The sequence below is a fragment of the Orycteropus afer genome, unplaced genomic scaffold, assembly GCF_000298275.1.
Source record: "Orycteropus afer afer isolate SDZICR_OR568_19922 unplaced genomic scaffold, OryAfe1.0 scaffold00246, whole genome shotgun sequence".
In the NCBI taxonomy this organism is placed as follows: Eukaryota; Metazoa; Chordata; class Mammalia; order Tubulidentata; family Orycteropodidae; genus Orycteropus; species Orycteropus afer.
This window is the reverse complement of record NW_006921833.1, coordinates 4466527-4481024: the sequence shown is the minus strand read 5'-3', so window position 1 is coordinate 4481024 and position 14498 is coordinate 4466527. Positions and strand designations below refer to the sequence as shown.

The window sequence follows — 14498 nt, the reverse complement described above, 5'->3', positions numbered from 1 at the left end:
AAAAAAAAAAAAAAAAGCTAGATTAAAATCTGAGCACTATCACTGTGTGTTATTTATCTGATGCTTAGAGAGACACTGAGCTTCTTTACCTAAATGGAAATGTACCTTACCTCATATGTTGTTTTATTTGCCGTCCAGTCAGAACTGACTCATAGCAATCCCTCCTTGGGTTTCTGAGGCAGTATCACCACGGAAGTAGATTGCCCAACCTTCCCTCATATGTTGTTGTTGTTGTTGTTATGTGCCCTCGAGTCAGCCCCGACTCAGCGACCCCTCCTTGGGTTTCCGAGGCAGTATCACTATGGAAGTAGACTGCCCCATCTTCCTTCCGAAAGGGATAAAAATTAAATGCAAAAACGTTTCTAAGCTGCCTAGCATAGCCTGACACACCATGATACATAATAATGTTAGTTGCCAACCACAGACTTTCTGTGACACTCTGGAACAGTATTTTTAAACTGAGTTGCAATCCACTAATGGGTCATGAAATCAGCTTACTGGATCATAACCGGTATTTTTTTTTTCCTTAATGAAACAAAACAAAATATCAATGCATCACAGTGTCCTAAAAGTAACTATAGTTTTGTGAAACTCTTGTTTCAGGTATACATCTTTGTACCAGGATGTGATATAAAATGTATTTCTTACCATGGAACTGGGTCCAAAAGAAACCTGTGAGAGCCAATGATCTAAAGAACATTGATTTCTAAGTTTGTTCAATAGGGCATTAGTTTCCTGGGAGCTCAAACAAGTTTAGGAAAAAAACACTACTACTTAGAGATTTAAAATATTGAATACATATTAGCATATCAGAGAAGTTCAGGAATAAAGAAACATTTGTTTTTGTTGAACCTTGATTCTCCCACATTTATTTGATCCCAGAACTCACCAACATTCTTCAGGTATCTACTGACACTTCAGAACTAGCACTGTGTGGTATAAACTTGGGGAAAAACATTCCTCTAGATGAAAAAGAAGGCACATTGGGTAGAAGATATAGAAAGGTAGATGTTTAGCTTTTCAAGAAAGAAAAAGTCTTGACTAGGAACTTTCCTCCTCTGTCACAGATACCCATCACCTTCCAATTAATGCCCCAAACACATACCCCAAAGCATGTAGATTTATCAAACTTTCAATTCACACAGTATATGTAGGCCATCTAGAGCATCAAGATATGAAGCCAGGCTGAAATCAGTAAGCAAGAATCAAAAGAAACTTCTGTCATGGTATCTAAAGAGACTTGCTTTAGCTGAACAAATGCTATGCTCAGAAACCAAAGTAGTCTGACTTAATCAGCTTCTCCAAGTGGAGTCAATGTGTTCTAATAATACATAATCTAAAATGGGCTGATGAGTGCAGCCAGTCCTCAACATTAAGAGCATCATTATCATCATTTGAAAAAGGCATGTGACGACATTTAAATGATTCTGAGTTCTTTTAAAGTGTATACATACCCAGGATTCCTTTGGGAGGACGTGATTTCACACTAATACGAAAAATTGTCACTACCATAATAAGTGCTAATAATATTTGATGTCACTTGGCAATAAAATAAAGTTTGACATCACATATTCAATGGTAGCTTTGTCATTCAAATTATCTTAACTGGGAGTTACGCAAATACCTCTGATTCTCCCTGCAGTTGTCAGAGCATAAAATGCCCTTCCCACTACCTGGCTCCAACATCACCTCCTCCTTAAAGTCAGCCCCAATGACTTTGGATTACTCTCCTCCCACTTTGAGTACTCTCAGAACTTTTTGTTCCTATCATTCTTTTGGCAATTTATTGTATATGTCCTAGATTATTTAACTGCATAAAATTTAGCCCTGGACAGGACTGTAACTACCTTATGAATGGGGACCAACAATTATGAATGTTTAGAATTTCTCACAAGATCCTCTAAGAGTACATATGTCTTGATTTAAACAACTCGGTTTACGTATAATAGCAGCTAGTCTTGGAGAGTGTATGATATACCAGACCCAATGTGAAGAGCATATACAAATTATCTCATTTAATCTTTACAATTCTAAAGAGGTAAGAACTATTATTTTCTCCATAAAGTAGAGGGAGAAAGTGAGGATTAAAGTAATTAGCCCAAGGTCATACAAACTAGTAAGTTGCAGAGTTAGGGCCTGAATCCAGGCTAGTGTGACTGCAAAGCCCGTAACTACTCACCCTGCAAAGTCTGAGCCCTGCAATACCAAGAGTCTAAGAAGGATTTCTATTTCACTTAGTCAGAAGTTTCGATTTCAAAGAGTAGAGATACTGTAGTTAAAAATTAAAACTTTAAAAAGGGATAAATTAAGAGAGAATTTCTCATAGATACTGAATTTGGTTGCAATAAAGTATGATGGGAAAGGCCGCTTGTCTATTTAAGGAAGCGATTTGAAGGTGTGGGTCACAATTTCAATAGGTGGTCAGTGACAATATAGCTTTGGTTTAGATTTTAAAATGGGGGCCTTTTTCTTTGCCCCTAGGACGTTATGGGAAGACTAACAAGACAAATGTCACTTCAGAGCTTCGAACAATTCCCAAGGCCAATTCTTGTTTAAAAAAATAAAGAGTAAGAGCTAGGGCTCTTAGTCCACCCTTGCTTGACTCCTCATACAAAGCAGCACCTTCTTCTGCCCTCTTCACACAAAGCAAGCTGTACACCAACTGCCCATAGGGGACTGACTGCTGATTCACACGGTGTTCTCATCCCCGCCAGCAACGTATCCACCTCACACTGGTCCAAAACACTGACCACTTAAACAGATATGGACGACCGTGGTCTGTCTCTCGCACCCGGTGGTACCTCATCAGGCAGACCCCTCCCTGACATCCAAAATACCCAGGACACCATCCGAAAGCTGGTATTTCACACAAAGCACGATTTCTTCCCACAAAGCAGTTTCCCACCTCTGACTCTTCCCACGGCAAGCTGCCTTTCTCCGGTTAAACCCGGAGACCCCAACGGGTTCAGCAACCAGAAAGCCCACAGACCAGAAGAGAACTACCCCCCAGCCCCTTTCCTTGCCTCGAATCCCCACGTCCAGCTGATCTTTCCGCAGCCAAAGCAAAGCCAGAGAGCGGAACCGAGTACACAAAGCGAGGCGTTCCACCAAGGAGACCCTCGGAAGGCGAGGCCCGTCCCCACCCAACCTCGGCCTGGTGCCCCGCGCTCACCAGCTCTCCTCCTCCTCCTCCCAGCCTGACAAGCGCTCCAGCTCCTCGGGCCGCAGCGGCTCCACCTCGTCCAGCAAGCCGCCCTCGCCCGCCGCCAGCAAGGAGGTGGCGTCCCGCAGCTCCTCGCTACTCGTCCGTCTCGGGCCCGAGCCGGCCCCGCAGCCGGACTTGGCGTTGAGGCCCAAGGGGAAGCCCCGAGGGGACGCCGTGCCGGAGGAGGGAGTGGACGCGCCGGCCCGAACCGGGCTGCCAGGCCCGAGGGGGCCGGCGCTCTGCACGGCCCCAGAGCGGCTCCTCAACTGTTCATTCTGCTTCTCCAGCTTCTTCACCAGTTCCTGCAGCTTCCGCACCTCCTGGTCCGCGTTCACGTTGGAGTTAACATCCTCCATCCTGGCCACGCTACCTCCGCCGCCCGCTTGGACTCACAGATACAGGAAAAGAGCCAGAGAATAGAGGCGTCGCCGTCACCGCCGCCGCCGCCGCTCACTCTAGCTGTGGCGCCGGCATACAGCAGGGCCAGGCCCCACCGCCAGGGTCCCCCCAGCTCCTGTTCCGCAGCGCCGCTGGCCCCAGCCGAGCCGCCTCATCTGCGCCGGCTCCCGGATTGGGGGAGGCGGCGCCAATATCCGGCCTCCGCCGCCATCTTCCCTCCGTCCCTCCGCCCCCTGCTGTTCGGCCCCGTCGGTGACCTCAGAGCGTCGCCGGTGGACACGGCTCCGGGATGGCACTGAGAGAACCGAGCGCTGAGCTCGCTGCCAGGCGGGGCCGTGGGCGGGGTCATAGGGGCGGATGGGGCTGTGGTCGGGGAGGGGCTACGGCCGGAAGGGGCGGGTCTGACGGGGATGGGAAGCGTCCGGTTTTGTGGGGTTTAGTGACTCGGCTCACCGGTATGGTCCGGTTGGGTTGGAGTAGGCTCCGCGCGGCCGGGCTTGAGTGCAGATTTGACAGCGGGTGGGGCTGAGATCACAAACAAGGACTTTTGCCTAGTCCAGCCTTCTCCCTTGGTCGTGGATGAGCGGCGTGTGTTCTCACCTACAGACACCGACATGTGGTAGCCGCGGGCCAATCCTGCCCCCATTCCCGGCCGGTTCTAAAGTGGGCGTTTAGCCCGGCTCGGTAGAGAAACTGTTTACTTCGTTTATTCAGCAAATATTTATTTGATGTCTACTTAAAATGAGATTGTCAGGGCTGACAGGATCCTTAGAGACTATATGTGCCCCGTTTCTTCCTTTGAAAGAGAAAACCAAGAGGTCTAAGGTCAAATAATAACCATCATTTGTTGAATACGTACTGCAGGCCACTCTGCTAACGTAGTTTTACCCGTCTTAAAAGTTTACTGCACAGTGTGGCATGGAAGGGGAACGGGGGGGGGGGATGCATAAAAAACAGCTCCTCCTAGACTTTTCCTTTTAATTAAGTACACTGCTCTTTAAATCGCTTTCTTCAGAAAATTTTTTTCTTATTATCTTGATACTTGAAAAAATTGGTTATTAAAAGTATTTCTGTTGGCATAGTGAAGAATGCTTAGAGATGTATGAATATAAAAATCCGCCTCACTAGTGGTGACAAAACAAACCAAAAGAGTAAATGCCTTGTTTTGATCAAGCTCATTTCCCTACAGCTGTCAATTGTGAACTATCTGGCTTATGTTTGCAGCTTTCCTCCAGTTGCCTCCCCCGCCCTTAGCTAACAATGATACAGTTATTAGGCCCGGGTGTGTGTTTGTTTGATGGCATGACTTACTTGCTTCTCTACCCTGACCCTTTCTATGTTGTGTTTTCCTTTAATACAATATCCTACCTGTCAAATCTGAGTCTTTTTCTTAAAACTCATGTTTGTCCATTCAGAGAAACTTCCCTGACAATTCTACAAAGATCTAGTTATTGCTATACTCTAGCATTACCTGAACAATAGTTTTCAACAGGTATTTGTACTTAAAAGAAAAACCTTTTTTTAAAAAAAAGTATTTTTCTTGTTTTTTTCCATATACTTGATGAAAAGGAATCGTTCATTTTGTTTACTGTCTAGTATACTATCTGACATGGTAGACACTCAATACCTGGTTTGTTGAAAGTTAAGCAGGATGTACATTACTTGTCAAGGACCACATAGGTGTTCATTCAAAGCAAGAGACACATTGCATATTTTAACAGTTTGCTGGCTAACTGTACAAAGTGTTTTCCTACCTATGTAGTCCTAGTCAAAGTATGTCTTTGTTTGCTAACATAGAATAATTATGAAGTAATATGTATTATCTAAAAAGCCCTGGTAACACAAAGGTTAAGCACTTGGGTTGTTAACCCAGCGGTCAGCAGTTCAGACCCACCAGCTACTCCTTGGGAGAAAGATGTGGCAGTCTGCTTCCATGAAGATTGATAGCCTTGGAAACCCCATGGGGCATTTTTACCCTGTCCCATGGGATCACCAAGAATCAGAATCAGCTCCACAGAACCTAACAACATGTATTGTCTATATAATGCACATCTAAATATCATTGTTGTCTCTGACACATCTGAACTAGTTGCCAGAAGGTTAAACATCATGATGATTTCACATATAGAAGTTTTTACTTGCATTTAATCATTTGGGAAGTAGATTCCAACTAGCCAAGTTCTATAAGTAGAACCCTTCTGTTCTGGTTACCTCTGTGCCACTCTCAGAAATATACCACAAATGGGATGGTTTTAACCAACAGGAGTTTATTCTCTTACAGTTTGGAGGCTTTAAGTCTGAGTTCAAAGTATCAGGCTCTAAGGGCCCCTCAGCCTTGGGCTTTAGCTCTGCCTCTTGCTCCTGACCCACTGAAGCTACAGGCTTTTCTTCACTCAGACAACTACTGAGACTGACAAACCCAAGGCTGACAAGTAAAAAGTCACAGTCCCAATGTTACCAAACCACACAGCAGGCCATTAAGTCAATCCATTGAAAGTCCCAAGGTTGGCAGAGCATGGCAGGCTGCTGAACAATAACACAGCTACATGCAGAGTCCAAGTGTGCCATAAGCTAAAGACTGTTCCCCAAGCCTTCTCCTTATATATAGGAAGCAGACCACATACCCAAAGGCAGCTACTCAGCTGCTCACAGTAGATTCCACTATGGAGTTTATTGCCAGTCTCATCAGGGGAATACTACATCCAGTTGCCCATCCACTCAACCAGGCCCAGCCAAGTTGACACACAAACTTAACCGCCACACCTTCAAATATATTCCTTGAAAACAATAGTTCATTCCACATTATGAACCTAAACGCTAAGATTCCATGGAGCAAGAGCTTGGTATAATGTGGAACAACAAATTAAGATTCAGGAGGCCTGACTGCTGATTCTGGCCGTATCACAAATGTGTTGCTTAACCTTAATCTCTAATTACTTAATCTCAGTTTGTTACCTTTCTTCAGAGTGTGAGAGTTGGATGATCTCCAATATTCTGGTGAATATTCATCATGGAAAAACATAAATATACTTTGATAAATATCTAGATGTGCATAGTAGATTACTTGGATTTTTGTATTTGTATTTTGTAATTGCTTTACATCTTTTTTCAGTTTTCATCCCACAAGTGCCTAATATGTGGCAGGCACTATTCTAGGTCCTTGAATATTAACAGCCTTCTTAACCAAATTCAAAGCTGATTCACACAGACAAACACCCCAACCTGCTTGTCCTGCAGTCTTTACATTTCCAGTACATGGCAACTCTATTTTTTCAAGATTCTCAGGGCAAAAACTTTGGGTTAATCTTCTGCAAGTATCTCATTTATTACCACTCTTTACCCCAACTATACTGGCCTTGATATTCTTCAAACACGTCAAGCATGTTTCTACCTTAGGAATTTTTCCTTAGCTGTTCCCTACATTTAGGACCTGTTCTTACCCCACATTTTCACATTATTAACCTCATTACTTCATTCAGGTGTCTGCTCAAATGTCACCTCCTAAATTTACTATCTTCATTATTACTGTCTTAATAAAATAACATTCTTATCAGTCCCTATCCTCTTAGTCTCATCAGACATGTTATATATTCTTTCTTTGCTTATTGTCTTTCTTTTCCAAGTAGAATGTGAACTCTATGAGAACGGGGTTCACTGCTATATCCCCATTGACTAGAACAGTGCCTGGTATGTAGTCAGTGTTCAATAAATGTTGAATGAATGAAGTGTGAATGAGTTTTGTTCACGTGAAGCCTCCTAAAAGATAGGTTTAGATAAATATGTTTATGTCTCAAATAATTAAAGTGGAAATTCTTAATCATACTCAATGGCTGATTTTAAAAAATATATATTCTTCTTCCAAAAGAGTCACATATCATACTATGTATGTCATCCTCAAAACTAGGTCATTCTCCACCTCCTGAGTGCCAACCGCCCTCAAGAATTGCTGAGGAGAGAAAGTCTTAGGTTCTCACTGAGGAGTAGAAAGAAAAACATTTCCTTTCTATGCTAAACCCTGCAAGGATCTTCCTTTTCAGCTTACTTAAAATATTCTGTTTTCTCTAGTGACTCAGAAATGTCAGAGAATGTTACAAAAAAAAAAAAAAGTCACTCTAAAATGGCTCTCATACAGACATAAGGAGTATAGTTTGTAGGTGTAGTCACTCTAAAATGGCTCTCATACAGACATGAGGAGTATAGTTTGTAGGTGTGTGCAGTATGCATCACAGCTATCCTAACTAGCTTTTCAGGTGCTATGCTACACAATAAGCTTGCTCTGTTGCTGGATGAAGGAGCTACTTCTTTTCTAAGCAGGTGTGGCCCTTTTTTACAACTTGCTCCTACTTGCAAGGTAGCTCTTAGAGAAACTCCTGACAAAGTGGAAAATATTACAAACAACTAAAATTACTTAAAGTAGAAAACTATTATTCAATGACTTCAAGGCATTCAGCAGTCCTAAAATCCTAAATCAAGATGTGTTTATATAAGACAGAGAAAGTATGTGCCTAAAAGTAGTTCAGAAATTGCTAGGTATTTACAGAAATATACGCATTTGCTTAAAAATGCTCAAATTCTTTAACAAAATCTTTACTACCCAGTATATCCATTTTATCTTCATGGGCATACACCTGTCTAGTCATTTCCTCTCTCTTATTTCTCACCACCATCCTTCCCCCCAGCTGTATCTCCTGTTCTATTAAGGGGCCTCTTGGCAGAATGCAATTTTAAAAAAAGAATCACAGGCTAGGTATGTAGGAGATCATGAATTGATATCTTGGTAAAAAGAGGAAGGCCTAGTATTTGGAACTAGAATTGTCCTAGTCATGGGTGGTCAGATCTCACAGTTATGAGTTGCCTCAAAAGTAGCCATCAGGGCAGTCATTCTTTCCTTCCATAGGGAGGTCTTCTGGCCCAAGGGGGCCCTACCATGCTGTTGGAGGCAAATATTATACTTATGTAGGGTGAAGAAGTTCATAAGTGATCAGGGTGGAAGGGAGCATTTTCTTGAATTCTTAGGAGGCTGCTGTCTTAGCTCAAGATGAAACGGTACTTTATCTCCCACCCTGCTCTGCCCCTTTTTCCTTTTTGCTTTTGTAGCAGATAGATAGATCAGGTTGTTAAATAATATTATTCTTTCATTTCTTTAAGTATCATATCAGCAGGCCACTAAAGTTAGAAAAGCAGAGTATGAAGCATTCCTGAATGTCCTTGATGGCCTAGAGAATCTATCATTCAAAGATGAGAAAAACAACAATTAAGAATTGTTCAAATTTCTGAGTTCAGTAAGATAAGTCCCAGTGACCCAAGATTTAAAATATATTGGTGTATTGACTTAAAGATGCTATAGAGATAGTGGAATTGACTATAGACTTGTATTAAACTAAATTAAGTAGTCATTGAAGTATTTATGCACTCTGCTATCTAGGAATGCATAAATACTTCAATGACTGCTTAATTTAGTTTCAGAAATTATAGAAAATCCCATTCCTGGATCTTTTGGATACTCCTGGAGCATTACAGAGATTGAAGCACATCATCAACTATTCAGTTTTCCCAGCTGTTATGGATTGAATTGTATCTCCCAAAATAAGTATTGAAATCTGACCATATGCTATTATGATTTGATCACATGATTAAATCAGTTGGCTTTGCATAGAGATTGCCTTCCATAATGTAATATAATTAAATGACTTTCCTTAATGTAATCTAATATAATAGACTATTCAGTTGTACTAGTGTGGGGGTGCAGTGTAGTAAATTACTTAGTGTGGCTTTTCTACCCATAAGTCTTTGTAAACTCCAAGGTGGGATTTGCTATGAGCGACTGAGGAGCTCCTGATTGTAAACGTGGAGAATTTCTGTTGGGAGTGGCACAAAACAATGTTCTGGTAGGTGCCCACTCTCTCTCAGGTGCTTAGAGTTCTGATGCTATGATTGGCTAGTTTGACCACCCTGCCAGGCTCAAAAGGAGGCCTGCTAAAGGCAGCGGTCTCTCTCTGACTGCTGGTTGAGGAAGACGTGCTGCTGAAAGAGACAGGGGCTCCTGAGACACGTGTTGCTGGGAAAGAGACGCAAGAGACACGCATTGCTGAGTGAGACACCGAGGGACCAGCACTGCTGGGAGAGAGACTGTGAGAGACTGTTGGCTGAGGGACAGTGGGCTGGGAGAGAGACTGAGCATTCTTCCTGAACTTGAGTTGTAGCCTGTGGTGCTTCCCTAATAAACCCTGTAATCTGTGAGTTCTGTGTGGCCACTGCAGCGAATTATCAAACCCAGGAGAGAGGTGGTGGGTGCTTTGGGAGGAACGGTTGGAGAAAGGGCTGGAGGGAGGCAGCATGTTTGGCCTTGCAGTAATAGGCCTTGGGTTACTACTGGTAATCCTATCTTCCTCTTGTGGGGTCCTTGCCATTTTTGCAGGGGGTGAATCCTAAACCTAATCACTTCTGAGTTACAGTAAGACCAGAATAGACACAGACACAGTGGGAGGAAGACAGACACTATGTGAGTATTGTCTATAAGCCAAGGAACCAAGGAATGGCCAACATAACCTACAAGGAAAGGGTCAACATGGCCAAGACTCCAGGAAATAAATTTCTGATCTTTAAAGCCAATTTCTGATCTTGTTGTATAGCTGTTATAGTAGCACTAGGAAACTAAGACAGCAAACATATCTAGAAAGTTACTTTCAATACATCATCTTTTATATGTAGACAAAGTTATATATGCCATAAAGTTTAAATCCCTAAATATCTAGGTCTCTCTGAACTGGTTCAATTATAATAATAGCTAACAATTATTAATCACTTTTATGCTATGCAATAATTGATATAAAATTTGCCATAGTCCTTCAACATTGCTGCTTGTTGCCTTCAAGTTGGTTCTAAGTCATTGTGACCTCATATATAATAGAATGAAATGTTGTGTGCTCCTGCACCATCTTCATGATGTTTGATAAGTACTTGGAGGTAGCTGCTATTATTATCATCATCTCCGATTTACAAACGAGGAATATGATAGCCAGGAAGTAGTAGGGCTACATTTGAACGTAGGTGATCTGGCTTCAGAATCTGCACACACAATGCCAATGGTCTATTAATGAAAAGAGTTCTCCATTTTTCTTAGGAAGCTACTGATGGGGACAATGTTGAGAACTTACAGGTTTTTTTCTTTATGGTACTTAACATTTCAATCCTCTTGCTCTAGAGCAAGTTTGCCAGTTTACAAGTCTCAGCATCTCTGGGGACCAGCATAATGAAACAATCAGCTCCTTAGAGAGGGAGGCAATTCCTCCCTCTCTTACTTAAGACTTCTTAGCAGGCCATTTACTTGAACAGTGCACCAGATACTTGAGAGTTGGGTGAGGAGGCCTGAAGATCCACCAGTCATCAGTTGACTAAGATGGCTTCAGCTTTTGAGCTTCTCAGAAATGCTGGTGGCCTAGCATAGCCTGTATAACAGAGAAGGAAATATGAATGAGTCCCTAACATAAGGAAAACTAGGAAAAATATCAAAAGTCCAAGTATAGAGCCAGGGAAACTGATGAGAACAAGGAGTTATGGGTTCAGCAATAGATGACAGGATGATTCCTGGCATATACCAAACTAAGCAGTTGCCTTTCCATGCCCTCTGTAGCAGGGTACGTGGGAGGGACAGCTGCACTTTAAAAGGCCAGGGATGCTGTTACCTGGTAGGGCAGTGAGTTTCTAGCCTTGGAACAAGTTGGTAACCAGATCTGCTGGACTAGGGCCCAATCTGCAAAGCTCTCTGATGCGCAAGAGTTCACTGTGGTGTAGATCAGTAAACAGATTCCATCTCCCAATAGTTCTTGGATACCAGATAGCCCTCATCTAATATCTGCGCTGTAGTCTAGAGAAATGAGGGTAGGGTGTTGGGCAAGGAAGGCACAGATGAGTGGTAGGGCCTGGAGTGGATGGTCCCTCTGTTATCAGTGAATATGGTTTATCTCAGGTACATCACCTACACTAGAAATGGTGGACCACAATTCGACAGAGCAGCTTAGTCTGTTGGCATAATCGTCTACCAACATTATTGGGGAGAGTATGTCTTCTTTCTTGCCACCACCGTACTGCCAAATTGTTTATTCCTGCTGCCAATTTTAGGTGTGTGTGTGTGTGTATGTGTGTGTGTCGGGGGGTGTAGTCAGTGATCAGGAGATGTGGCCAGGTATTTAGTCACCCCTGAGACAGACAAGCTATCAGTTATCCCTTCTGTGTAAGCATCCTCTGAGTCCTTGAATATTGCACCCACATCATGATGTGGCATCATTTTTGGACAGCTCTTGACAAACCATCAAAATTTTGCTGTGTATTGGCAGGAGGACAGATCGTACTGTTGACTGTGGTTATTCTAGCAGGGACAGGGTATGTATACTATAAAACCCAATACCAAACCCATCATTGCCATTGATTTGATTCTGACTTGGTGAGCCTATAGAACAGAATAGAACTTCACAAAGGATTTCCAAGGCTGTAATCTTTATAGACACAGGCTCCCATTGACCAGCTGGTGGGTTTGAAACACCAACTTTTTGGTTAGCATGTGAGCGCTTAACCACTGTGTTCTTATCTATATTATAGGATAGCTAAAAATAGTTGCTGTCGAGTCAATTCAATTGTGATTCCATGTGTGTCAGAGTAGAGCTGTGCTCCATAGGGTTTTCAATGGCTGATTTTTCAGAAGTAACTCACCAGGCATTTCTTCCCAGGCACCTCTGGGTGGACTTGAATCCCGAAATTTTCAGTTAGCAGCCAAGTGGGTCAACTGTTTGCACCCTCCAGGGACTGCGGAGGATAGCTAGGAAACATATATTGCTTTCACAGATGGAGATGCAAGTCTCCATCTCTCTGACATGCAGGTTTTAAAAATGATGCTTTTCTACTTCTCCATCTCTGATGCATTCAAAACCACATCATAACATTGTATACCACTCCCCACCAGCAGTAGGCGTGGTTTATCATAGTCCAGGCAGGCAAGAGGACACAGAGCAAACAGTTCCTCCTACATTCATTCAGAAGGCTAACAGAAGTCACCACCTCCATGCAGAAGCTGATGTTCTCCCTAAACACAATAATGGAGCTTCTCAATCTTCCATGTGATTATAGCAGATGGGCTTGTCTCTGGTGCCTTAGATTTGGGCAAGAACAGTTCATCGACCCTTGAATGACCAGGCCCAGCAGAGGCTCTGGCCAGAAACAGTGTTATGAGCAGAGAATAATAGCACTGTATGAAAACCCAAAATGCATTGCTATCAGATCAACTCCAACTATAGCAACCCTAGAGGACTATATGAGAGGATCCAAAATGATGTACTGGAGAGCTCCAGGCTTGTTTTTATTGGGTCAGCCTACTGTGAAGGCACATCATTCCTACAGTCCTTCACTACCCTTTAGACAAATGACAGCTATCACTTCTCTTTTTCTTATAGTTTCTTATTTAGATTTTTTTTTTAAATTCAACTTTTTAGTTCACCTGGCATTTATTCTGGTGTGTTGTATAAGGTGTAACTCTAAATAGTCAATTTTATATGAGACACTGTCATGTGCTGTGTTTATCTGTTATATTTATTCAGTCAGCCACTCACCACTAGTTCAAGATACACTATTAGGGACAAAGAGATGATTAAGCCATAAGGAATGTGGTCATTGATCAGCAGCTCACTGTCCATTGAAAGAGATAAGATATACACAGAGAATACATGTTCAAAGCAGCATGTAGTAAGTGCCAATGTAAGCAATATAACATCATAAAACATGCAGCTTTTGGGTTGCTATTGTAACAACTGTTGACATTTCAGTCCCTGTACCCACTATGACCTTCTTGGATTTCATATATTGTTGTTAGGTGCCGTCCAGTCAGCTTTGACTCAGTGACCCTATGTACAACAGAATAAAGCTACATGGTCCCTGTACCAGCCTCACAATTCTTGCTATACCTGAGCCCATCTTTGCAGCCATTGTTTTAATCCATCTCATTGAGGGCCTTCCCCTTTTTTGTTGACCCTCCACTTTACCAAGCATGATATCCTTCTCCAGGAAAGGGTCCCTTCTGACAGCATGACCAAAACAGATGAGACGAAGTCTGGCTGTTCTTGCTTCCAAGGAGCATTCCAGCTGCACTTCTTCCAGGACAGATTTGTTAGTTTAACAGATTTGTTAGTTCTTTTGGCAGCTATGGTACTTTCAGCATTCTTCACCAACACCACGACTCAAAAGCATCAACTCTTCTTCAGCCTTCCTTGTTCATTGTCCAGCTTTCACATGCATATGAGGCAATTGAAAATACCATGGCTTGGGTTAGGTACACCTTAGTCTTCAAAGAGATACCTTTGTTCTTCAGCACTTTAAAGAGGTCTCTTGCAGCATATTTTCCTGGTGCAATATGTTGTCTGATGTCTCGACTGCTGCTTCCATTGGTGTTGATTGTTGAAACAAGTAATATGAAATCATCAACAACTTCAATCTTTTTTCCATTTACTGTGATGCTGGTTATTGGTCCAGTTGTGAGGATCTTCATTTTCTTTATGTTGAGATATAATCCATACTGCCGACTGTAATCTTTAATCTTCATCAGTAAATACTTCAAGTCATCCTCACTTTCAGCAAGCAAAATTGTGTCATCTGCATATCACAGGTTGTTAATGAGTCTTCCTCCAATCCTGATGCCATGTTCTTCTTCATATAGTCCAGCTTCTTGGATTATTTGTTCAGCATACAGACCAAATAAGTATGGTGAAAGGATACAACCCTGACACACTCCATTTCTGTTTTTAAACCATGCACTATCCCCTTGTTCTGTTCACACAACAGCCTCCTGGTCTATGTGCAGGTTCCTCATGAGCACAATTAAGTGTTCTGGAATTCCCATTCTTCTCAA

General features: G+C 42.5%; 1 protein-coding gene across 1 annotated transcript in view; it reads right to left on the bottom strand.

Moving 5' to 3' along the window:
* The window catches only part of SLAIN2 (SLAIN motif family member 2), a 134124-nt gene extending 130563 nt beyond the window's left edge, over positions 1 to 3561 (bottom strand). Inside the window, exon 1 of the mRNA XM_042782133.1 lies at positions 3173 to 3561. Coding sequence (XP_042638067.1) covers positions 3173 to 3561 — 389 coding nt within the window. The remainder of the gene's footprint in view (positions 1 to 3172) is intronic.
* Between the last annotated feature and the right edge of the window lie 10937 nt (positions 3562 to 14498).